This window comes from Polistes dominula, unplaced genomic scaffold (assembly GCF_049000335.1).
Source record: "Polistes dominula isolate Pdom_NZ unplaced genomic scaffold, Pdom_raw_medaka contig_31, whole genome shotgun sequence".
NCBI classification, from domain to species: Eukaryota; Metazoa; Arthropoda; class Insecta; order Hymenoptera; family Vespidae; genus Polistes; species Polistes dominula.
The window spans coordinates 7,257,661-7,285,000 of record NW_028300925.1 but is presented as its reverse complement, the minus strand read 5'-3'; the positions used below and the strand labels follow the sequence as shown (position 1 = coordinate 7,285,000).

At 35.5% G+C, this 27,340-nt stretch overlaps 2 protein-coding genes across 2 annotated transcripts in view; one reads left to right on the top strand and one right to left on the bottom strand.

Moving 5' to 3' along the window:
- The window catches only part of hbn (aristaless related homeobox homeobrain), a 51,201-nt gene extending 27,048 nt beyond the window's left edge, over positions 1-24,153 (top strand). Inside the window, exon 5 of the mRNA XM_015335008.2 lies at positions 23,950-24,153. The gene's annotated coding sequence lies outside the window, so the exon portion shown is untranslated. The remainder of the gene's footprint in view (positions 1-23,949) is intronic.
- LOC107074001 (retina and anterior neural fold homeobox protein 2) overlaps positions 14,505-27,340 on the bottom strand; it is a 47,810-nt gene continuing 34,974 nt past the window's right edge. The window contains exons 3-5 of the mRNA XM_015335009.2: positions 18,566-18,663; positions 17,766-17,944; positions 14,505-17,102 (exon numbers count right to left, since the gene is read on the bottom strand). Of these exons, the coding sequence (XP_015190495.1) occupies positions 16,939-17,102; positions 17,766-17,944; positions 18,566-18,663 (441 nt within the window). The 3' untranslated portion in view covers positions 14,505-16,938. The remainder of the gene's footprint in view (positions 17,103-17,765; positions 17,945-18,565; positions 18,664-27,340) is intronic.

Sequence of the window (27,340 nt, the reverse complement as noted above, 5' to 3'; positions counted from 1 at the left end):
AAGAAAATGAATTTTCATCGAAAGTTAATTGAAAAGAAATGAAAGAAAATAATATTAGATATATGTTTTCGGAGAAAACAAGAAGAGAAAAATTGATGAATGAATTTGTTGACAGTAACCGTGGTGAATGGTGTTTCAGTCTGAGAACCCCTGTCGATCCTAGAAGGATAGGGAGCGGAGAAGAGACATCATGGGAAAAGTTGATGTCGTGTTTGTCCTAGAGATCTACCAGTCGAATAATGTAATGCAGACGGTTCTATTGAGTCGTAGCTAATATATCTGTCACCGTTACCGGGTCGCACACGTTGTTTGGTCAAGCCTCCGGCATCGAAGACTTGATTAAATTACTAAGTTACGTATTAAGCTTACGAATGGAAAAAGAAAGAAGAAAAGAGGAAGAGTTTCGATGAAAAGAATAAATGAGAGAGAGAGAGAGAGAGAGAGAGAGAGAGAGAGAGAGAGCTTAGTCCACTCGTTCTTCATGATCGATAACTCACAAAGATGCATCTTATTCAAATTCATTCTCTTTCTCTTTCTCTCTCTCACTCTTTTTTTATTGGAGAGGATCTTTCGTGAAAATTAAACACGGCGCGCCGCTTAATTGAAAAGCCAAGAAAGAAAGAAAGAAAGAAAGAAAGAAAGAAAGAAAGAAAGAAAGAAAGAAAGAAAGAAAGCGAGATAGAATAATTTATATTTATATATTTTTAAATATATAGATAGGGTTGAGCAAAAAAGTTTCGTTCAAATTTAAATGTAAAAGTAAAACTAAATTTTTTTGTTTTTTTCTGATTTTATATTCAACCTTCTTTAAATGATTTCAAACTGTGTTGTGCTAGAATTTTAGTTATTTACCGATTTATAATAATTAGGTAATTAATTAATTTATAACAATACCGATATTATAGTCGTTAATCTTTTACAAATATTCGATTAGACATACTTGGAATATTAATTGGCAGGATATTAAGATACTATGTCCAGTTGTCGTTAAATGTAAAGGCAATTTTTTATATTTTTTTATGAAAGGATAATTGAGAAGAAAAATATTTTCCTTGATAAAAAAACTACTACAAAGCGTAAAACATACAAAACTCGTAAGTTTTTGTCTATCTCGTTTATTACTTCAAAGGTGTTTAATATTTTTCCTCTTACAAATATTCTTCCTTTTTTTTTCTTTCATAATTCACGTAAAGATTCGCGTAAACTTTTGGCTAGCATTGCATACAGTTTATAATAAATATATATTTACATGTATGCCTTATATATAAAAAAATGAGAGATAAGGTTACACGGGGGGGTTTGAGGAACTGAGCGCGCGAGAGTATGCTTGAAAATTTTCTTTCATTAGACTTCTCGACCCTGAATCTCCCAGGCCAACGAATATTTTATAAATACTCGAGAAGATTACGCAAAGTAATTCGCGATCCGATGCGATATCGTGTAAATCCCCGAGAGATACGATTCTGTAGATTAAATTTTTCCTCGAGTTTTTTCATCCCTACTCAAAAGAAGAAGTAGCAAGAGAACGTAGAAGTAGAATAGCGAAGGCTTTTCATAAGTTCATAAATAACGGACGGGATGAAGATATAAACAAAAAAAAGAAACAAAAAAGAAAAAAGATAAGGGAAAGAGAATGGAAAAGAAGAGAAGAGGAAGAAACAAAAAAAAAGCACATCAAAGATGGATGAATGGATAACTCGTTTTGAAATAAGGGTTGATAAGTGAAAAAAAAAAAATTGAAGAGTATAAAAAAGTAACAAAACATACACACATAAAAAAAAGAAAAAAAATTAATAGAAAAATAAAAAATACCATTTTCTCGGTGTACCAAACGCGTTACTTTGAAAACAAAAGTCCCTTTCTCTCGCTCTATCCCTCTATCGTTTTAAAATCGTCATAGAGGAAAGAGGAAACTCGGAAATCCATATATGCAAGCCGGGCACATTGATTTCCGGCTTAAAAACTTCGACTACCGACTGGCAAAACTAATAACTCTGCTCTCGCAGAGGCCGTTGCTTTTCCATTTTTCGGCATTAGAGGATCTTTTAGAAAGTAATTCCACCACCCCTTACTCCTGTTTTCTCCCCCCTCTAGCCTATCCCTTCCTCGTGCTGTTCTTTTACTCCTACATCACTCTGTTCCATTCCTGTACCGCTGTAATAGGTGCAAAATCTGTCCTCTTTTCTTTCAAATTGGTCGACTTTTCAAATGGATGACGTAGTTGATTTGCGGTATTCCTTCCTTGTGATGACTCTAATTAAGAAAAATAAGATATTCAATATTTAATATAGTAATTAAAGTAATTAACATTTAACTTATACTCGAAAACAAATTCAGATTAATTAAATATAATTTACTTGTATTATTTTTGTATTGAATTCTCTCCTATTTTAAACAAAAAAACAAATCCAACTAACAATAAATGTTATTTACTTAAATAACAAATAAAATAATATTGAAAATTATCTAACAAAAACCGCAAAAAGTAAGAAAAATTTTAATTGAATAATAAAAATCTATCATTTGTTGCAAGAACGTTTTGTCGTTTAAGAGGATGCTATTATACGAACGATACCATGAAAAAGGAGCATAGAAAAAGAAGAAAGAAATAACGAAATAAGAGAGAGAAAGATAAAGAAGAGAAGTGTATATGGGTATATGGGTAGCTCGCCCTTAGGATTCCCTTTTCTTTCGTCGGTAAACTTCAAGCTTCTTTCGCGACGATCAGTGGTGTCTATCTTTCTTTCTGTCTTTCTATCTTTCACTTCATCTCTTATTCTCTCTTTCTATCGTTCTCTGGTACCTAGTCTTGGGTTCGTTCGCGATGATGGAGAGACCAGACGAAGAGGGTCTCTCGTTTCGCTGTTAAGCCGCGTACAATGCGGCAAATGAACCGAATTTGCGAAACTCAGGGATCCTAGCCATCATGGTAAAGGTTTTCTCTCTCCCTCTTTCTCTCTCTTACTTTCCTCTTTTCCACAGAGGTCTTAGTGGCCGGGCTACTGAGAGATCCGCAGGCGTTAGAACTAACACTATTCAAGGTGTCAAGAAGAGGAAGAGGTTGCTGCCTCACTTCTTCCTTCTTCGATGGAATCCATCTCTTCTAGGTACTCGGGTGAAAAAAAAGATCCTGAAGAACCGCTGTTACTACTACTACTACTACTAGTACCTTTATTCTTTTCTCGAGAGTTCATTACCGGTACCTGATTGACGAGCTTAACGTGAGCAACCTACACCGGCAATTCCTACGCTCTAATCTAACCTACAAAATGCGAATGAAATGACTATGATCGCGTCCTTTAATTATCTTCAAACGTCATTTTCTATTTTTAATCGATTAAGTTTCTACATTTTTTTCCTTTTTTTTTATCATTGCGAACTATATCAAGCAAAATTATAATCCCTCGCATTCGATGGTCTGTCGTAAATATTAATCATTAATTGAAATGCAAATTAAATAACGTTCTTTCGAAAAATAATAATAATTATTATTATAAAAAAATTGAAAGGTGGGAAGAATTTTGAAATACGACTGACAAAAAATATGGTTGTTCTATTCAACGCATATTATATTTTTTATCTATCTTTTCGTTGTATTGCTCTCTCTCTTTCTCTCTCTTTCTCTCTCTTCCTCCACTCCCTTTTGCCCATTCTCGCTCAAACGTACCTCTCTTTTTTTACAGCGAAAAAATTTTTTTTTGTTACAATTCGGACACAGGCTCGAGAACTCGTTGGTTGGAGGAGTGAGAGAGAGAGACAAAGTGAGAGGATTGGAGGGGACAGGGGGGGGGGTAGAGGTAGGAGGAATAAAAAAAAATCGAAGGAACGCCGGCGCCGTGAATTTCAGCAATCGTGAATTTCGTAGTTCGGGGCGCAATTCAATGGTGCGTAACGTGGCACGAAATTGTTGGGCAGTATTTGCGAGATTAATGAGTTTCATAACGCGCTAACGACATTCAGGGTGAAAACGAAAGCAGATTATGCGGATGAATTGGGGGGATAGAAGAGTAGGGGGACGGAAGTGTATAGAGTGTGTGTGCGTATATATGTGTGTATGAGAGAGATAGAGTTGCTCGTATGGACGATGACTAAAGTGCGACAGAGTTAGAGAATGAAAGAGTGACAGAGAAGGTGGACAAGGGTAGAGAGGGAGGAGAGGGGGTAACTCAGCTTCGAAACGTTTAGCCATCTGCGAGTTTTGGTGACGATGATTTCACTTGATGAGGCAGCCGGTACTATTGTCAAAACGTTCCCCAGGGTGGTACCGAACGATTTCGAAACTCAGGGTAACGATTTAAATTGGCCGCGAGTACGTACAACACGTTAACAAGTGTTAACGGCTATCGAATAAACGAGGATTAATCTTAAGAATTTCAAACAAAGATTCAGGTGAATATTGTTTAAGGTGATTGTTTTTATCATTTTTTCTTTTTTCTTTGAGAAAGAGAAATTAGAATTATTTTCAATATATTATGTATAACTGTTCTCCATGATGTACTTGTTGGAAATAAGAAAAGAATTTATTATAATTTACGATTGTATTTAAAATTTTTTTTTTGATATATAAATAATAAGAAGTGAATTAAATAATAATGTAAAATAATATGTACTTACGAGATGTGTTTGATGAAAATTGGGGTAGTTTCGAATATACAGGTGTATGTAAGTATCTGTTGGAATAGAATAACATATTATTTGTAATTTTATAATTATACGTTTTCTTTTCTTGTTACATGTAAATTAATGGTAAGTATATTACAGAGAATATTAAAAAAATATTTAATAAATTAATAATAATTACCAAATACGAACAATATAAAATAAAATACTTAGGAGATATTTTATGCGAAAATTATAAAAAGAAAACTAGGAAGGAATCTTATAATAAAATAATATTGAGAAAGTAAATACGAAACGATGTGCCGCGTTCGACTTTAGACGACCGACTGATTGATTTACTCGAAGGTTAAAAATAAAAACAAATAAAAGTTCTTTTATTAAATTCGTGTAATAGTAATAAAATTTGTTTATAGTTTAGTTTATTGAAAACAAAACTATTTCTTAAATCGAAATCCCGATTGCATTGATGTCTCCGAGCTAAGATCTTTTCTCATATTGAATCATATAATTTTGTGTATCCGTAATTTTTTTTTTTGAGGGAGAAATAATGTATTGAAAAAGGTTATTTTTTCTTGAAAAAAAAAAACATTTACTCTCTCTCTCTCTCTCTCTTGTTTTATTTTTTTTTATGACGCTTGCGCGAACAAACACGAACGATCGGTAAAAAATGCATCGTCGTCGGGGCTCGTCGAGGCTCGAACGAAACGTCGTTTTCGTCACACGCTTTTCCACCCTGACCATTACTACCACCATCAACTATCAGCATCAGCAACACCACGACCATCAACCACCACCACTGTCACCAGTACCACCACTACCTCTCTCTTTCTCTTTCTCTCTCGATTTTTTTCTTTAATCTAATCTATCGACAATTTGACGGGCGAAAAACCGGCCGCCATTTTTGCCTCTTCCTCTCTCTCTCTTTCTCTTTTCTCTTTTCTCTTTTCTCTTCTCTTCTCTTCACTTCTCTTCTCTTCTCTTCTTCTCGTACCCCGGCGACCACCTTCCACCCCCGCGTAGCACAACGTAAAGCTATTAAAATTCATAACCCCGGACATACGCCGAGGGGTAAAACGTGGAGTGTGCGACGTCGAGTAAAGAGAGCGAAAGAGAATTTCATGTGTATGTATATAAATACATATGTGTATATGCATATATATGTATATGTATGTATATCTATACACAAAAGAGAGAGAGAGAGAGAGAGAGAGAGAGAGAGAGAGAGAGAGAAAGAGAAAGAGGGAGTGAGAAAAAGAGAGACAGAGAGAGAGAATGAGGACGAAGAGAAGGATGAGGAGGATAGTGGAAGGTGGGTGGTGGTCAGAGCTCAAAATGAAGTAACCAAATTTGCGGACTCGTGCTCTAGCCGGGCGCAAAACAAGAGACTCCGTTGCCCTGGCATGCTGCCCGCGGCTGGATTTTGAATATGCATTGCTTCCCGATGCACAACGTCGCATCTATGCCCAGCCGGCAGGCCGTCGCGTGCCTTTGTACTCTCTTCAACACGTATATAGTATAACTATGTATATCGTATATGTGCATCTATAGATGAATGCGTATCTCATCTCTCTCTATCTATCTCTTTCTCTTTTTGGATGTGTTTATCGCGAGTAAGAACACGCTTGTCTCCTTCATGGAGAACGAATAGAACAACGACTATACTCTATCGAATTATACCTATCTCTCTCTCACTCTCTTTTGACTTTAGATCTCTATGAATCTCTATTTAAAACTTCGCTGATCACCAGGCTATGGTCTGCATTCTGAGTGGTTGGAAAATTAGAGATAAAGAGTGATAGAGAGAGGTGTGGTTTAGATAGTCATCTTGAATATGCACATCGAATTTGAAGAAAGTTAATCGTTTAGCTTGTTTCATTGTTTGATACATTGCACAAGTCGTTTAGGAATAGTTTATGCCCTTGTTATTACATATTGTTCATTATTTTATTTAGATTTATTCTTTTTTTATATGAATATAGATAAATAGTCATCTTTAAGTATGTATATCTAATTTGAAGAAAGTTAATCGTTTAGATTGTTTAATTGTTTGATGTATAACACGAGTTATTTAGGAACAGTTTGTTATATATTATATCCCGTTACGTTAGAAATTTTGTTGTCATAGAATGGAAATAATTTTTATTTGTTATCAAAAGTTTTGTTTAATTCTTTGCAAACGGGACGATTCAAAGCTATAAACATTTCGAGGGGGACCGAACTGCTGTCGCGATAGTCATTTCAAATTGCCAGCTCAAATTTCTGCCTTCGCGTTATATCAATGTGCTTACGTTTTTTATTTTTTTATTTTTTTCCAGCCAAATTAATGATTTACGCAGAACGCGTATATGGCGGCGGTAGTCCGCAAAAAGTTAAAACGATATTCGTTTAGACGTTTATCAGCTCATATTAGCTAAAAACAAAATCATAAGTCGAAACCCGATTCTCGAATGATTTTATCAATGATTCCATCGACATTTCACGTAATCTCTTGCGTGTAAGAGTATTTGTAGCAGTTTAGGATATTCAAAGAGCGGGTGAGAGGTGTCCATCGTTCAATGGCAAAACAACATTTGTCGAATGAAATGAGAATCGTTCGGCGCATCGATCCTATATATATATATCTATATATATGTATATATCTATATGTATATATATTTTCTAATAATTGATATAAATCCGACCGTTGATTACGTTCCACCGAACGGCGAGTGGCTAACCAACGGTTTAATGAAATTCTATACAGCCTCGTGAACCGCAATCGCGCATACAGTTTCAAATCAACCGAATTAATATGTTACTAATTGTAAATATCAGGAATGCCGTGGACGCCGAAAGGATGACGCTATTATGTACTCATGTGTATATATATATATATATACATGTTTACTGCGATTTCATGAAAGTAGAATCGCAGACAAATGCGTTTTACTATATGAAAATCATTATAAACATGTACCGATCATGATAAACATGTAAGTGCTATTAATTTTACGTATAAATCTCGTCTTTGTAAAATATATTATATTTGCACTTTCATAGAATATTAATTAAAATTTGCGGCTGATCTTTTAAATTTTATAAAAAAATTTTAATTTCATTATTAACATTAAATATTTTTATATATATATTTCAATTTTAATAATAATGTAATATTTAGTCAACAGCCAAATTATTAGTTCTCGTTAAATCATTAGAGTCAAGTAACGTGAGTACGTTTAATAAACAGGATGGGTGACTCGTTCGAAAAAAATAAAAAATATAAATAAAAAATGTGTACTATTGATTTCAAAAGGGTGATAAAAAGATGATAATTCTTTGATATTATTACATAGGTGTGAAAAGGTGTTCCTCTAGAAGTGACTCGAACCCGTAAAAGGAAGAATAAAAAAGTGCAATAATTAAATATTAATTTGATATATATTAGTATATTGATATAGATGAAAAAAAATATGATGATCTGTAATGACTTGTACAAATTTTTAAAAATTCACCCTAGTTTCAAGGGTCTGAAGGTAGAAAAGAATTTCATTCTTCAATGAAATTGATTACCACCAATTTTCTCTAAGTAGCTTATGTCGATATTACAGAAACTCTATTTTATCGACTGATAGTTAATAAATATCTTCGGTGGTACATCATTTATAGATTTTTTACCGACCGAGAAGAAAAAATATGCTCAATACTTACGTTTCTCACCATTGTACAGCAGCAGCTCATACGTCTATAAATCCAAAAATGTTGCGGTGAAATTAATTTTTGAACTGTATAAAAAAAAAAGATACTATCATTAGAATATTATAAATAATAAGAATTATGTTGATGATAATTTGAATAAATACCAATAAAGCTAAAGAAAAAGAAATAAAATTTCTAAATCGATCATAACTGTACAAAATATAAAAATGAAAAATATGAATGTTGAACGAAACATTAGTCGATAACAAAAATCAATAGATTAATATTTCTTTGTCGAGCAAATTTTGTATTATAGCAAAGGGGTTAACAGAAAAAAAAGTAGATCAAGAACTGGGATATTAGATTTTGATTTGATAAGAGAAAGGTTCACTCTGCCGTAACTCTCTCGCTTCTTGATGTCTCGGGATTGCGATACCTGTATCTGGCGCAGTGCACTGTTATAATTACGGAGTAGCAATCAATTAGTACACCAATCATGCGTTGATTAAGGGGTCGATTGGAATGTAATGGGGCCGTAGGTGGTCAGTGATAATTAACGTTCGTGGAAACCGGTCCATGCGTACTGCGTAAAATCAAATACTGTCCACCCTTCCTACAGGAGCACCAGGAAACGAAATATTCGGCGTGCGGCGAATACGATGCCGGCATTCCCACTACTACTACTACTACCACTACCACCACCATCACCACCTCCACCATCACCTACCCCGTTTACGTTTTCCAGCATCTATTCCACAAGCTACCCTTTACGTCCTTCATTCTGATCGTCGTGTCTACCCATCGCCACGAATATTAACCTATTTTCCGAACTCGCCGCGAAACTGTGGAAATGCGTTGGACCGCCTAACAATGACATTTTCTTTCGATAACCACCCCCTATTAATAGAAGATAAAGGCTATTTTCACCGAATCGAATCGTTCCTAAAGTTCGCACCTTTTTTTCCCCAATCTACAACCATATCCCCTGTACACATACTATCTCTCTTGTGTTAAATTCACGAATAATAAAAACTATAACAACTTGTCGCTTTTCTATTTCGCCTATACAACATTCTATCACGTTGATATTAAAAGTATTCACGAATTTCGAGTAATTAGTCACAAATATACTCATATAATACCTTTCTCTTTCTCTCCCTCTCTCTCTCTCTCTATCTCATATATAGATAACTATAGAGATAGAAATATTTGTATGGTTGTATGAGAATACGTTGCTAACGTGATGGTTACAGACAGACGGACGTATACACGGACACTAGCCGGTCAACTTTTAACGGGGCGGTGAAGGAGAGGGGATTGGATGGTCGTTGGCGGGCGAGCGGTCAGGGGGAGGGAGGGCGAGAGAGGGTGCATTTTATTTTTATGCCGAACTACCTTTGAAATGCAAATCGATTGTTGGCCGAGCCCCTGCAAAAAACCGGGCAATTAGCGGCAAAAACAATCCTGGCGTATTTGCACGGGTACTCATTTCGGAACTCCTCCGTCCTCTCCCTCTCGCCGATTCGTCGCCGCCATCGTTGAACACCCTTTCCCCCCACGTCCCCTCCTCAACGCCACCCCCTTCTCATTGCCTCTTTCTCTCTCTTTTAACCCTCTTCCCCTCCCAACTGATCCTTCCTGTCTCTCCGTCAGTCTTTTTTTGTCTTCATTTAACGCGTCCACGCTCGAAAGTTACTCTTCGATGCAGATATTCGTTTCGCCGATTTTTTCCAATTACGAATGCGCATCTCGCTCGCGAAATTGTTTAATTAACGCTCGATCGACGCCGGCCTTTTCGCACCGTCGCGACGCTCCCTTTCAATCCTGTTTCAACCCTCCTCTCTCTCTCTCTCTCTCTCTCACTCATTTTTTTTATACCATCACCATCGCTTTACTTTGTTGTTAGCCCGTTCGTGGTTCGAGGCGCAGCCTTTGCTATTTGCCTTCCGCCTTCCGTGCAAGATAAAAAATGTAATAAAGCAAGAGAGAATGAGAGAGAGAATGTCGAATCGAATCGAATGATATTTATCGAACGATAGCCAATTCATGTCTGATGTTACGCTCGAAGTAACGTCCTTCTGATGCGAATCCTCGATGAATCCTCCTATTTGCGAGATTTATCCGTGTTACTAACTTTTACATTCCACTATCATCCCCTTCCTATACCCGATCCCCACCCACCTTTAGCCTGTTTAGCACAGATTCTTGTTACTTTACGTGATTTAATTTCTCATCAACATGTTCAATGATATATGGATAATAAATAATAGTAATTCGTTGCACGTTACGTTGTAACAAAAAACGTAACACAACGGAATACCCTTCTTGTCGTGTCGGTCGTATAAATGCATATGAATTTGTTCGGACGTTGATAATAAAACGTTTAATGAGAGTTGCAAAAGGATAAAAAAGAAAGTCAAACGTAAAGAGGAAAGAAAAAGAAGAAAAACGAAGGGAAATAGAGAAAAAGAGATAGATAGAGAGAAAGACAGAGAGAGAGAGAGAGAGAGAGAGAGAAAGAGAGAGAGAGAGAGAGAGAGAGAGAGAAACAGAGATAAAGAAAGAGAAAGAAAAACTGGTGGCTCTCAGTTTCAACGGTGTGCCATTGATGTCAACGTCAATTTGCGGGCCGCCGCGTTTAAACGTTTTCATTGTTCGTCTTCTAACGGTGTGCGGAAAAGCGAGGAAGAGAAGTAGCAACAGCAGTAGCAGTAACAGTAGCAGTAGCTGTAGCAGTAGCAGCACCAGTAGTGCAACCTTTTCGTGAAAGAGAGAAACTAGGAATGGACTGAACACACGAGGCCGTCGTTCACATACGTTAACGCGACGTTTCGTGAGTATCAAAGAGAGACAGAGAAAAGAGAATTAGAGAGAATGAGTAAAAAAAATATATATAATGAATGTGTATGTGTGTGTGTGTGTGTGAGAAAGAGAAAGAAGGAAAGAGATAAAATGACCAATTATCTTGCTCGAAGAGTAGCCGCCGCAGCCGCCACTGAGGTATATACCTATTACATTAATCAGCCTGAAAAAACGAAATTTTCCCCAAGCGTATTTTCGCGTTAGGGGGTAACCGCGACTTTCATTTAACTTATCTAGAGGTAGATAAACTACCTCGTAACTCGGTGCCCTGCCTCTTCACTTACCGGCCCCTTTTTCTTTTTCTTTTTTTTCCTCGATACTTTTTCTACTTCGCTCACTCTCCCTTTCTCCCTCTTTCGCTCTGTCTATCTAACTAACATCCCGCTGGCTACTACATCCTCGTTCTACTTTATGTCTAACGAGAAAAAAGGGGTAGTAAGAGAGAGAGAGAGAGAGAGAGAGAGAGAGAGAGAGAGAGAGAGTGAGAAACCATCCATGTTCACTTTGTTCTCAATTGTCTCCCTACCCTTTTTCATCCCTCTATCTCTTTCCTTCTTTCTATCTTTCTTTCTTTCTCTAACCGTGCCGTCAGCCATTTTATTTTTTACCTTCTTCTTTATCAGCCAGAGAAAAACCTCCTCTGTTCGCGTTTCTCTTGAAAGAACGAGTAGCTTTGCTCAGTGGCTGTGGTGATGGTGGTGGTGGTGCTGGTGATAGAGAGAGGAAGAGAAAGAGGAGGGATGACGAAGAGAGAGAGAGAGAGTGCCGGGAGAGACGCACGGTTATTTTAATGAGAATCCGGCCTCGCGTTTGTGGCGCCATCTCCGTCGGCTGCCACGTCTAATGAACGCCCGTGCAAATATTATTTCTGCTTATGTACTCGCCAACTTAGTACGACTTTGGCCGCTCTCTAATTAATAATGCTAAACAGAAGCTCGACTCACACCCTCTTCCCCTAGCCCTCTCGCTTCTCACTCAATCTCTCTTTATCTGTATCTATCTATCTATCTATTTACCAATATCATGCTGCTTTTGCTGGATCTCTAACTCGCTGATGACGGTAGATAGTATGTATGCTATAAAAGATTATTAAAAAATATGGCTTAACTTAAGAGGGATGGTAATTATGTCTTTCCCATGTTTTTTTTGATAACATCTCCTCATGCTTCAATGTTTATTCTCAAGACAATCACATGAGAAACGATTGAGAAGAAAAATACTTACTTATATTATAGTAGAACAAGGACGTATTTTATTCTTCATTTTCTTTTTCATAACTTTTTTTTTATTTTTTAATTAGAAATAAGAGTCCTTTGGGGTTGATTGATAGTCCGTAAGTCTTCTTTGGGAGAATGTGTTGGGAATACAAGAAGTTGATAGAAAGAGAATGGGATTGGGTTTTCGAACGACGTAGTCTGGATGATGAGCAAACGTTTAATGAATATTCGCATCGTTAAACGTATATGTAAGACGACGTAAGATAGAAAGAGAAATTAGGGAAAAGAGGGAAACGGAGAAACAGAGAAAGAGAGAAAGGGAAAGAGAAAGAGAGAGAGAGTTAGAGATGGGAGTTAAAGTATATTCTCAAGCGGTTCGACGAATTCCCACTGTTACCACTGTTTGCGGATTCCGCACGGTTGCTCCTGAGTTTCATTGATCTCGTTGCTTTCTCGGAGCGAGCTTATTCGAGTCCTTCGTTGGTTCTTTACTTTGTCGGGGCAATAAAGTTAGGCGAGCAGCGTTATTAGACAGATATTTCGTCCAGAGAGGTAGATCCTTCTCTTCCTTCTTCTCAACTCCGCCTCTTCCTACTCCACCTCCTATTCCTCCTATTCCTCTTACTCCTCCAGGCCAAAACAAATTTAATAAAGTCACTATTTCCGTGCCAATTTCGAGCCTTAACTGTTCGTGTGTCACCTTCAATCTCTATACTCGGCGTTTAAGCTGATATGCATGTTAACGACCGGCTAATTCGGTCAAATTGATCGTAAAACGCCGTTGACCATCGCGCTCCGATGGATTTTATTCATGGAACCTTGATTAACGTTGGAACGATATCTCTCCCTCGCATTTCCACGGTTTACTACATGCTAAAGCGCCAACTCGAATTATTTCCACTTTTTTTTTCTTGTTTGGTTTTTTTTCTTTTTTTTTTCTTTATATATCATAGTTAGTTACGATTACTCGTTCGAGATAGTAATGAAACTTTCGATATCTAGGTATTAACTTTTTCGATGACCCACTATCCTATCTTGCCTTATTCCTCTTTCCGTTTCTATCTTTTCTCCTTCTCTAAAAAAAAAAAAAACATTCTCTCACTATCCTATCTTGTTCTATTCTTATTCCTATTCTCATTGTTAACTTATTGAAAAAAAAGAAGAAAATCCTTTCCAGTTGGATAAAATCATTGATCGCAAAGTTGGCGTTTTGTGGAAAAAAAGGTGAGGAAAAAAAAGCAAAGTAGAAAAAGGAAAGTTTGTTGAAAAGGGGTTTTTGATCGAATTCTTTAGGAATTCGTAGGTTGAAGAAGTTTTGTGTTAGGTTTTGCTAGAAATTCGTTTCTTCCTTTCTTACTTTCTCTTCAAACTATATATCACCGTCGGCTTAGCACTTTGCTCTCGGTATTATTAGTCTTTGGAGTTAGGGAGTACGCATGGACTCGAATCTCCAAGCTCGCTCGCATGGTTAACTTTGGCAAACAGGAATTACCATTTTATTGGGTGAGTTCTGGCGCCCTCTTAGCCAGCCAGCCAGCCCAGCCAGTCATCCAGCCAGCCATCCAGCCAGCCATCCAGCCATCCAGCCAGCCAGCCAGCCAGCCCTTCCTATCCTCCACCCCCTTGGCGCACTTCACAGCGACCCCTAAACGCGACGATTGGAATACCTAATCGTTCAGGGACCATTCAGCACCCATTGTTCCACCGACCAGCAGCCGTTGTTGGTGCTGTTAACGTCGAATCTTTTCACGCTCTGACGCTAACGCTTTTCTTTTCTTTCCTTTTCTTCTTATTCTTTCTTTTTTTGTTTGTTTTTACCTTTTTTTTTCTTTTTTTTTTATTCTTTTTCCACGAAAGACGACTTATTCCTATCAGAGTGTTAATCGTCAAAAGCTAACACGCACGAATTACCGATCTTCGATATCCGTGCTAGGATTAACGATGATGGACATTGGTTAACTTTTTATTGAAATTTTTTTCTAATCTATCGTTTAAGATAATAAAGAACGTTTAATTGAAATTAGTATATTCGTAATATGTCGTGAATATTTACGTGTAATTCTCTGATGGCAATTTTGATTCTATTTATAAATATTAACAAATTATTTTACTACGTACTGATCGAAAATCGTGAAAATAGAAATGTTCAACTATAATACTACTCATCGTTAAAAAATGTAATTATTTTGTATAGTATTAAAAAAATAAATCTAGTTAATGATAATTTAAAGATATTATACTTGTTGTTTTTTCTCTTTCAAACAATGATTGCGAATTAAATTAAGTAAAGGATTAGGAATATGTTCATGTGGATTCATTCACAGGACACATCTATCTTACAACATTCTGACGGGTTATGGTTCTGTTTTTTTTGTCTTTTTTTTTTCTTTTTTACTACGTTTTATCAGCGCTTGCACCTTTATTTTCTCTAAAAGGGGATATTCTTCCTCGAACGACGTTGAATATGATTAAATATGTACATCAAATTTTTATTTTATCACGAGAGCAGGTAATATATACAAACAGACGTTTTTTGGAATGATTTAGGGTGGATGATTTTAGTTTATCTACGTTTGATGATCATCGGACGCGTAGAGATTGACGGAGATCGATCGATGAAATTTTCAAACATAAAATGAAAATTCGAAAAAAATTCATTTTTCGAATTTATCCAATTGAATCGAACAATTCTTTCTCTTTTTCTTTTAACTTTTCATACGACCGATCTCTTTTTCTTTCAAAAGCTCTTCGAATTTACATTCCTCTTATAATGACTCTACGCATAATATGCACAATCCTCTTTCACCTCCTCTTCCTCCTTCTCCTCCTCCTTCCCCTTCTTCATTTTCTTCCACTTCCTCTTCTTTTTTTTCCTTTTTATTTATTTCTTCTTTTTTTTTTGTTTTTAATCATTAATTACTTTTTTCTTCTTAACATACTAATACTGCAGAATATTGTTTATGTCAAAATGTTATTTCCACCGATCGTCCTCTTCGTCATTTCCTTGTTTTTTTACGAAGCTATTACTCGCTACATAAGAGAGATAATTTCTAATCTTTTTCTAATCCTTTAAACGGCGTATACGTTCCCTTTTTTTTTGTTGACGTTTAGGACAACGTCGGGACGTACGTGAGAATGTGTTACTGCTGGCAGCCTAAAATACCATCGGAAGATTTTATTATTTTATTTTTTTTTTATTTAACCACTACACGAGCGACTTCTTCATCCTCTATTCCTCCTTATCATTAGCAAGGATTGTTAAAGGATTGTTCGAATTATAATTAAATGACGAAAATCATTAGCATCAATTTTTACACGATTCCTGTCAAAATTCATTGAAGAAAAAAGATCGATAAGAATTTCAGTCTCTCATAATTAATTTTTGTTTATCTCTGTCTTTCTCTCTCTCTCTCTCTCACACACATTCTCTCTCATTCTCTCTCACTCTCTCATCTCTAATACACTCACGATTCTTTTCTCTTAAAAATCAAAATAGAGAAATACATAAATTTTTGTAGTTACTCTTCGGGTTAAGTTTTAATTTTAATTTTCTTATACACACGTGACAATTGAATCGTACACGTTCGTATGATTGTCACAAACAACACTTCACCGATTTAAAAATCGATCGATCGAGAGGATAAACGTATTATCTTCAATTATTTATCATTATTTCTTTTCATTCCTCTCTTTTTCTTGCACACACGAAAGAAATATACATACAAATACATACGCGTATGAAGTTCATTCAAATCCACGATCTAACTTGTTAAACTTGCACGATTTTATTTTTTTTCAAAAGTTTTTCAAGTCACCGTAGTAGTTTTTATCACTCACCCACACACATGCTCATAAAAGATCACTCATTTTATTAAACGCCGCTTATATCGTCGAATGAACATGATCGTCATGGTCGTGTCTCTCTCTCTCTCTTTTCTCTCTGATTGATATTGCACATCATCGTGGAATACGATAAACACGCTTTTATATTTCATTGTCTCATTGAAATACCTACGTAAGCCATTATTGTTTTTCGATAATCATGTATCAATGATGCAATCGAAGAACTTCAATTCATCTTTGCTTCTTCAATTAATTTGCTTGTTGTTAAACTTTACTTCGATTACTTCGTCGATCGGTTAAATCTTTTTGTTACCTTTGTTTCTTTTTTATTTGGACGAACAACGAAAGCAGGTACTAAATTCTTTCTTTCATAATTTCATTGTTTTTTTTCCTTTCCTTTTTTAATTTTTCTTATTTTTTGGTGGTCTCACACCCCACGATTATAAAAGTTCTTTCTAAAACTGGGATCAAACGGATTTCTTTTTCGGTAAAACCTCTTTTTCACGAACATTCAAACGTAAGTTCATTCATTAATGTTTCTTATAAATAAAATCCAAGAACAAGATGATGGAAGGCTGGACGATAAGTGATAAATTCCAATGAAGAAATATATTCGTAATCTTCGTTCCTGTTCCTGACGACAAACAGCAAAGATGATGAATTCGGCATCAACTTTGTCGGCTGGTAAATTCGATTATCTTCTCGAATCTAATGTTAAACTTCAGACCATTTGAAGTCCCTTGGTGATGCTTTCGACGTGTTCCTTGGCTCGCATTCTTAATGCTTGGATGCTGCTCGTACGGGGATCGTGACCCGGTGGACTTGGAGGTGGTGGTTGGACGTGACTACCACCTCCTATGCTTGCCATTCCACCTCCCAATGTTCCTGCAGACAATTCAACATTTTGTTTGTTTTTTTCTTTTTCTTTAAATTATATTTATTCGTTCGATAAAAATTATCTATCATCTCTCGGCAATTTTATTGATCTTTCTTTTAATTATAGAATTTATATTAATTTTGAAATTAATCTTTTCAAGGCTGACTATTTATTATTTTATTTTATTTCGAATACAATTTATAGAGAGTATTATATCGCATTGGAAGAGCCCTTGAAAATATTAATAAGTAATATTTTTTTATTTTATTAATATTAAATGTAGAACATTTTCATATTTACAATTAAAATTCTAAATTTAATGTTATCAAATTGTATGAATATTATTTCATCATTAAACCGTATAGAATAAAAATAAAATATTATAATAATATGTATCGAAAATTAAACTTGTGTTTTAATATTAATTGTACGTACAATGAATAATAAGAAAAGTAAAATAAACGTACCGAGTTATTTAGAAGTTGAAAGATCAATCAGTCCAGTCAAAAGATGTATCTTTATTCGTTCTTTGCTTTTTATATTAGAGATTGAATATATGAGGAGGAAAGATATTAGGGTATAATCTTTCGTTTAAAATTGTTCCAATCGAAATCCGATGGAGACGAATTTGCTTGGACTCGATAGCAAGTGTCTCGATAGGTTCGACGTACCTGGGACCGCATTAGCCACAGCAGCAACGTTCGGAGGTGAGGGCAATCGTCTCGGGGAGGTTAAATAACTTGGATATCCTGTGTGCGGCGCTGCCAGAAATCCTGGAAGTGCGCTCAAAAGTCCTGGCGGTGCGAGCCAAGGATCTCCAGGTAATCCAAGAGTCGTTCCACCGACGTTTCTACCAGACACCAAACCATGGATATATTTATGATTATTCCTTTTTACTTAACTTCAAAACTCGGTCAACTAACTTTCGTGACTTCGAGGAATATATAATCGTAGTATCAAATGTAGATTGCTGGTTTATCTCTCTCTTTCTCTCTCTCTCTGTCTTTCTAATTAACTCAGAAGTCGTTAAACTCGTGAGTGGGAGAGAGAAAGAGATAGATAGATCGATAAAACTTCGTGAAAGGCAATTTGTTATGACAGCGTTTATTATTGTCTACGTTTTAATTAATATCTTTCACTCACAAAGAGAGTAAGAGAGAGAGAGAGAGAGTGAGTGAGAAAGATAGTATCACAGCTTTGATGGTTAACTAAATTATACAACTTTATTTATACCTTACATAAAAATGCTAAATTTTCGTCTTTTTCTTTATTTCATCATTTATTAATTTAATACGAACCACAAACTACGTCGTTATTAAATCCGAATTTCGCATTAATTAATGGACGCCGTCGCAAATAAATCTACGATTATATAAAATGTGTATATCTTTTCGATAAAATTTCTCGTTTACAAATGTATCATTCGTAGTAAAAAAAAGAAAAGATAAAAAGCAGAAGTTGAAAATCATACCTCATGTTAGCGGCATGATGATATTCGCTTAAACCAAGTCTGGCAGCTTCCATTTTTTCTTGTCTACGCCATTTGGCTCGTCTATTTTGAAACCACACCTGCAACATTAGAAAGAACAAGAAAAAAAATGTTAATAATAAATCAATCGAAATAAAATTTTTTAAATAAATAAATTGAATAAGTTTGTTAATTCTTATACTTTTTTTTTCTTTTTGTTTCTCTCTCTCTTTTTAATTAACACTCTTCACTAGCAACTAGAAATCTCATCTCTCCAAGTGTCAAGAAACAAGTCAGGAGTCGTAGTCGAGTATAGTTGTGTATGGTATGAGGGTAAAGTTACTAGTTCCCCTGTTTTGAAAGAGCCCTGCCGATTCAGACTTGTTTTTACGTTCTGTGAGAGCGGTCAACTGACAAATTCCCTGCCAAGAAGCACGTGAGTGCGACAGAGAGAGAAAGAGAGTGAGAGTGAGTGAAAGAAAAAAAGAAACGAAAGAAAGAAGAGGGGTTGGCGAAAATGGAGTTCCTTTGGCGAGCTGTGGTACTCGATCGAGGGCGAGAAAAGTGGCTGTTAAGCTTCTCTTTCTGGCACGTTGTGTGTAAGTATATATATATGTATACACATATATACAGAGAGCAGAATGTAATACAAATATACAAGTATACACATATGTACGAAACGTACACATACATAGAAGTGCGCTGGCGCACTCGTTCTACGAAGGAGGGTTTGAGAAATGTCTCTGGGCGGGGCGGTCCACCCCTGGAAGCGGTTCTGGAATAAGAAAAGGAGGCCGTCTAAAGGAGTCCACCCTTCGTTCTTCGGCATCAAGAGGGTAACGAGCCCTTAGGGCGAAATCGAAAGTGAACGACGTGACGGTGTTCCGAAATGGACCGAACGAGTGCGAAAAAGAAAGAAAAATGGAATGGTTGGCCAAGTGAGTAAGTAAGAAGAAGAAGAAGAAGAAGAAGAAAATAGGATGAGGAAGAGAAAGAGGAAGAAGAAGAAAAAGAAGAAGAAGGAAAGAGAGTTAGGAAGTAAATGGTGGGGGTAAGGAGCTAGTAGGACGGCCATGTTGATCTCTTTATTGTAACATGGCTGCTGTTGGCAGCCCGCTAAAGTCTATCGCGTTAAGAGCCGATGCTTATCGGCCTTTGCCTTCTCAGCTTATGAATTATTCAATGGCAAGGAGAAACGACGATTGGGGGGCCTTATTGCGTGTATTCGTGACGAATTTACAGAGAGATAGAGAGAGAGGGAAAGATGAGAAACGAGATAATAGAGATGGATCCATCCCAGAACATCGTGGTGGCCCATGATCTTGTATATATATATATATAAGAAAAGTATTCCATCAAGAATTATTTTTTTATTTACTTTTTTTATCACTTTGTCATCTTCGACTTTAACTCGTTAGACCAACCAAACGAAATTAAAGATTTCTCTTGTTTCTTTTTTTTTAATTTTTCTTGTTTGTTTCTTTACTTTTTAATTTCGTTTTTATTGCACTCTATCAAGCTCAGCAATCCTGTGGTATAACGCTCGTTAAGCGAAGACAGGCTGTTAACTGACAAGATGGAATTTCGATTGAAGTGTTGCTTCTCGTTCAACTTGTCACAAAGAAAATGGTTAAGTAATTGGCTTATCGTTGGAACTTCTTTTATTTTTCATTTCTCTAAAAGACGCTCGAGGAAATGAAAATGTATTAATGAACGAGCTCGGCTAATTCTAACTATCCTTCTCTTTTTCTTTCTTCCTTCTTCTTTTTATATATTTTCTTTTTTTCTCTCGAATCAACGCGAAATATAAATAAATTTCTTCCTTTAGCGTAGAACGACCCTTTTTGCAATTTAACATCCGACCTTGTTAACTCCTTGGCTGCTCTCCAACTGCCCGAATTCTTTTCTCTTACTCACTTTCTTCCTCCATTCTTGAGAATCTTTTTCAAGATTTATCTTCTCGACTTTAAAAGTCCGACACACACGTAATACAGAAATATACAACGTTTTAAATTATTAAACTAAACATGTTCACAATTAAATAAAAATTCATGACTGGTGAAATATTTGTAAAATATTATTACAAGAATCTTGTTAAGAATTGTCGTTTTAATTGTAAAAGATTCAGTAAAGACAAATGAACAATACTATTTCCGTAAAAAACACGTGCTCCAATTAGGATAAAAATCTACCACCGGTGTGTGATCTTTTCAAATATTATTATTAAAATTTCTTCAATTTTTTTCTTCTTGATTTTATAGATTGAGAATAGACAAAAAAATATTTTTAATTACCAAACGCACGTCTCATGAATTTAAATAAAAATCTTTATAAATTCATGTAAAATATAACATTACAAAAATTAACAAATACTATAAGATATTAGATAAACTAGTATAATAATAAATACATCTAAACAGAATTGTCTGGAGGTTGCGTGTTGGTCGTTTTGTTGGATATTGGCGAAGGATTTGCAGGTTTTATCAGGACGATATTCCTCTACTTCGTAGAGAAGCAATTTTCTTTCCTGGCCCCGTAGATGAGGAAAAGGTCATGGACAAGATGCTACGTTGAAATGATGAGAAAATAAGCGAATTTCCCTTCGTACCTCTTATATATCTTTTATCTCCTTTTCATACCAACCCAACCCTACCTCCTCCTCCCCTTAACCTCTTCTCTTTCTCTCCCATTTATTTCCATCTTACTCTTTCTCTCTCATTGACTCGTGCCTGCCTGCCTGCCTGTTTGCCGGCCGGAGCAACGTTCCCGGACCCTTCACCACCCCCTCAATCCTTCTCGCTTGCGCGCGCGCGCACGCGGAAATATAAAGAACAGGGCTAACGCGGCTTAACCTTTTTAGGTCGTAAATTTATTAGAGTAGGTACTTCCAACCTTCTCCCACTTCTTTCTTAGTTTTCTTCTTCCTTCGAAACTCGACTCGCTTCCTTTCTTTCGCCTTATTCCAATCTCTCTTCTCTTCCCCCATCAACACCACCTCCTCATCCTTATTCTTCTTCCTTCTTCCTTCCTTCTTTCCTCTTCTTCTTCTTCTTCTTCTTCTTCTCCTTTGCTTCCTCATCCTCAGCTTTTTGCAAGGCAACGCTCCACGGCAATGATATTGCGAAAGTAAACTCGCTTAGACGGTTTAAATGCAAGAAAATTGGAATAAAATGGAAGTAATTCCAGGATTAAAATTGCACGTTGTGTTCCCGTGGCGCGTTGCCATCACGAAAGAAATAAAGGAGGAGAGAGAGAAAGAGAAAGAGAGAGAGGGAGAGGGAGAGGGAGAGGGAGAGGGAGAGAGTGAGTGCGATCAACGAATAAAAAGCTCTTCCTTTACGCGCTCCTTTCTCAACGCTTATACCCTTCCTCCTTTTTCTCTCCTCCTCCTTCTCCTCACTTTTCTTTATCTTTTCTTTTTCCTTTTTCTTTCTTTTATTTTTTTTCCTTGTCTTCCTTGAAAAGTATTTACTTACTTTATCTAACTTTTTAGTTATTTCGATTTTTTTGACGGAAGGAACACATTGGACACAACTTTCTCATATTTTTATTCTTTATTTTAACATTCACGAATTTTATTTAAGATACGTCTATATTTGGCATTGATTTAATAGAAATGAAAGAATGGAAGTTGGAAAATAAATTTGTTTACTTTTGAAAAATTATTTTGTTTAGTTCAATCAAATATTCAAGTAAAATAATTGGAATTTTTCTTTTACTAAAATTGGTACAAATTTGAAGCATTTGTGATATGGTTGTTACTTTAAAAAATAACGTATTAGAAAGAATTGGAAGACATTTTTAATATCTTCCTTTTACTATGCCTTTTTCGAGGTACTTCTCGATTTAATACCTTCTCACATTTATTCAATACTACAAGAGAGGTCGCGAACATTTTTAATATACAGATCAACATAAATTTGAAGAAATACAAATAGAAGTAGGTATTATTTGAAAAATAAATCACTTATTCTTCTTAGACAAATTTTTTCCAATTTTACAAGCTAAAAATTACCTTTTCTTAAGCAATAATCTAAATTCAATGATTAACATGAGAGAAGAATTATAATTAATAATTATATTAAACTCGTGATGCACTTTTTAAAATGAAAACGCAATGAAAAATAGATATTACATTAGAAAAATTTATTATGTATTATTGTTAACCCTGTTTATCATACAAAAAAAGAAATATTAAAAATTTAATAATAAGCGAAATTCATTACAAATTATTTATCTATATTGTTTTACTTTTCAACCTAATTTTGTTTACCTTCAACTCCAATTATGAAGTAATAATATCCAGTGATGTGAGATAAATTCTTAAAAAAATGGCGACAAATAATCAACATTGTATTAAAAATAATTTATAAACCATGTGATGATTGAAATTAATTGAACAACATCATTGAATATTTTATTGTTGTCGATTCATCGAAATTATAAAATCAGATATCGGTTCGGTTCAATGATGCTGTGTCATAAAATATATTTCTGGGGTACGTCCACCACTCGAAAGTTGAGCTTTTCGATAGCATATGAGTAAAAAAGATTGAATAAAAGTACTCGTACCTACGTTCATATACAATACATATGTATATCTATCTATATATATGTATATATGTGTGAAAGAAAAAGAGAGAAGGTTGTTAGCGATAAAGTATCGACGTTAACGTCGTTCCGGCGGCTGCGTAACAGCTTTCGTTGATGTTCTTCCTGGTGACATACGGTGACGAGCACTCGACGCAACAATGGCGCCGATATCGCGTCAAAAAATCACTTTTCCACCATCTTTTTCTACTTTTTTTTATTTTTTTTGTACTTTTTTTCTCACTCGCTTTAGTTATTTTTATTGCTATATATATAGTTCGATAGATACAACCATATTTACACACATACACGTATAGGTTATGTCAAAAAAATATTTTTTATACTTAAATATATTAAGCTATTCCAAAAGGTTTGTTTTTACTTTATATTAAATTTTTACATACTCTATTTTAAATTATTTATTATTTCTTCTAATAGTAAATATATAATAAAAATTACATTATTATTATTATTATTATTATTATTATTATTATTTATTAATATTATTATATTTAATATTATTTAATTAACGATTAGTAGAAAATATTGAGAAAAGGTAAACTAGAATGATGGATTTTTTTTTATGTGATTATGTGAATTTTTTTGTTCTTATTTTAACGTACTAAAAACGATTTTTGAGGTTATGTTCAAATACTATAAAATATCCTGTATAGAAAAATTACATGAATAGATAGTTATACAAATACATATATGTGTACGTGTGTGTTTATCTGTATACGTATCTATTTATCTACTTCTCTTTGCTCCTAACGTCTGATCCTTGTCTCCTTTTACAGGCAGAGATCCTTCCGGAAGAACGATCACTTTATATTTCGGTGCCAAGCTCTCGTCGAATTTGGATTAGCGCCGGTAAAAAGGTATTCGTGCTACTCACGCTAGAATGGACACATTGTGGACACCCAAAGTATTAACAGATTTGTTTCATTGTTCCTTCAACGACACTATTATCTTGGTACTTGAGAATAAAAAAATAAAGAGTTACCTCTTCAGTACCTTTCAACAAAGTTATTATATTTCTACTCGTTTCAAACAAAACAAAAATTCAATTGTAATTTTCGTTAGATCACTTTACACTGATATTAAAATTATTATACTATATTTTATTCTACAAGTTATCCTAATTGTTCATATTTTACCATAATTAAATTTGTATAAAATGAATAACTGAAAGAAATAAAAAAATTGTCACTATAAGATTAATACGAGAATACTACAAACGTGGAAGTTGGCAAACAACTGACGATGATAGGGCTAAAGAAAGGGGTGGGGTAGATTTTTCACGGTGAGAAACAAAATGTCGAACCCACGGTTATTTTTCTTTCGGATGTATTACAAGTCTATCAAAGGTCTATCGTTGATCTATTACTGAAGTACTAGGTATATACTGGATAGAAGAGGGGTTGGGAGAAGCAAGGAAAGGGGCGGCACACGTTTCGAATATAAGCCTAGATTCCGGTCCAGGGCACCCGTGACCATGGCTCGCATAGCGAACTTAGAGAGAGAGAGAGAGAGAGAGAGAGAGAGAGAGAGAGAGAGAGAGAGAGAGAGGGGGAGATGTTTGGAGAGGGTTGGAGTCTATTATTCGCCGTGCTTTTTATGTTACCCCCTCTCCCTTTTCCCTTCTATCCTCTCCTCTTGCTCCTCTATACTATTTCCCCCGTTTACCCCTCTGACCCGTGTGCCATGTCAAACTGTCGACCAAATTCAATCCTAAGCAGTCGTTCTCATTCTTCCTTCAAGAATCACCGATTCTTGTTTTTAAACAAGGGTGTGAGAGTGAGAGAGAGATAGTTGGAACACGAATCTATCCGCAGTGCGGCTAATTCGAGCTTGATTGGTCGGTGCATCGAACTTCAGTAGCCTAATCGATTCAATACTCTTTCCATGAAACTCGATTTACGTTAAATAGTAATAGAATCAAATACAATAGACGTTTGGTAACGCAAATATTCGAAAATTTATTGTTAATGATCGTAACGATAAAAATACGAGTAGAAAATATTTTTTGTTAATTGAACTGTGTTAGAATTACATCGAATATAATCAAGATACTATTTGATTGAGAATCACTGGCATCCTTCTCCAATAAAGCCACCCTTGTCGTTGCGTGTAATCGCCCTTAAACACTCCAACGCCCTGCAGTACTTCGATACAATACTAATGTGCTACAAATAACATCCCAAACACGAGGCGATTTCACTTTTACAATGTGACTAAACGTTGACTATTACTATTGTACTATCTTTTTCTATAAACTAAAGACGATCGTACGTTTATTTAATCTTTTTTTTGAAACTACAGATAAAATCCTTCATATCTTGCAAAAATCATCTAAGAAATTGGCCTAAATTTTGTTTCTATTTGTAATTATATTTTATTTGATAATTAAAAAAGATGATTCAAGTTAATCGCGTCACGAAAAGGAACGCAATACCACAATGCGGTATTTGGAATACAAAATAAGAAAAAAAAACACAAATCTCCTTTGGTTTTTCTATCCACCCTTACTTACTTAGTTTAGATGAGACACAAGGAGGGGTAGAAATTTGTGGGGGTGGTTAGTTGGTTGGTTCGCGTGAATGAGACTGGAGCGTTACGAAATTCGTGCAAATTAGCCTTATGGTCTCTCCTGTATTTTGACAAGCGCGTATTCATTGTCTCGCTAGAGTCCTCGAAATTACATACAAGCGCGTTTATGTATGCTCACACACATACAATCTATGGCAAATATATATGTATATTTGTTGGCGTGTTCGTTCAACACAGAATGATGAAATCGGCTACGATTGAATAGGTCTTTTGTCTAGGAAGCTGTTTAGAATGCAATATGTGTTTTGCAGCTTTGCTTACTTCCTTTATTTCTATCCTTTTTTTTTTTCTATATACTTTTTTCAAAATTCTTTATCCCATTTTGATAATGAATATCTTACGTCGCGATAGATAATGCATCACACGATAACGTTAAAATAAAAATCATTTTGTAGAAATAAATAACTTCCTAAGTTTGTGTTATAAAACTTTGACTTTGTACTTTACATCTATCCTTTTCTATTTTTTTTTTTAAATTCGTTATCCTATTTTAATCATAAATATTTCTCGCCGTGTAACATAATAAACGTCCGAGTAAAGTATCGTCAAATAAAAAATAAGATAATTTAGTATGATTAAAAGAATAAAATCCAAAGTCTGTTAAAACCCGATCCGTTGTAGACCATATATATATATATATATATATACGTATTTAGATATATACTTAGTAATAACTCTAATAACTCGTAATAAAGCTGAAGCTGGAGTCATATTAGCGTCAGGAGCACGCATGGTCGCACAAAGGGCGACCGCCCTCGACAAACACCGTGACTTTTGATGATTATTAACTTCACGGTGCTACGGGACGGAAAAGAGAAAGAGAAATAGAAAGAGAAAGAGAAAGAGAAAGAGAGAGAAAAAGCAACGTAACAACAGGAGAGAATGTAGGAGTCTGGAAGCTTTCGTTACTCGTGTGTTCATAAGTGAGAAAGAGAGAAAGAAGTAGGCGCCGTAGACAGTAATCCGTTGCCCTGAAGGCTTTCGTTTATATATAATATATCCTGGAACCCCCTAACACCCATCACCCCCTCCCCTCCTTCCTTTCCACCACTCTTCTTTCTTTCCTTTTTCTCTCTCTTTTTTTTCTTCATCTCTTTCTATGTTTCTTTCTCTTTTTTATATCCTTGGGTATCTTTTCCTCCCACTTTGGTTGGTCACGTTTACTCACCCTACCGGGTACCTTCACCCTAGGTCGTTTCTGGGAACCAAATTAATAGTTGCTTCTGCCGGATATATCTCGAATTCGGTGTATTCCCTCGCGAACGAGCATTTGGACCCCTTCCTCCTCTTTTCTCTCTCTCTCTCTTTTACTTTCTCTCATTCTAATTCTCTTTCTCTTTCTCTCTCTCTTGCTCTTGCTCTCTTCCCAAAGTCCCTTACTGCGTTTGACATCGGTTACTCGTTAAAGGACCGCGTCGCACGATATCTCGATCAAACGAACCTCGCCTTCGCAATCGAATGGGTTTAATCGAACGGACTAGGAAAATTAATAACTCGCGCAATTTTCAAAGGGACTACCATCTCTCTCTCCCTCTCTGTTTCTCTTTCTGCTTCTCTCTCTCTCTTGATATTTCTCGA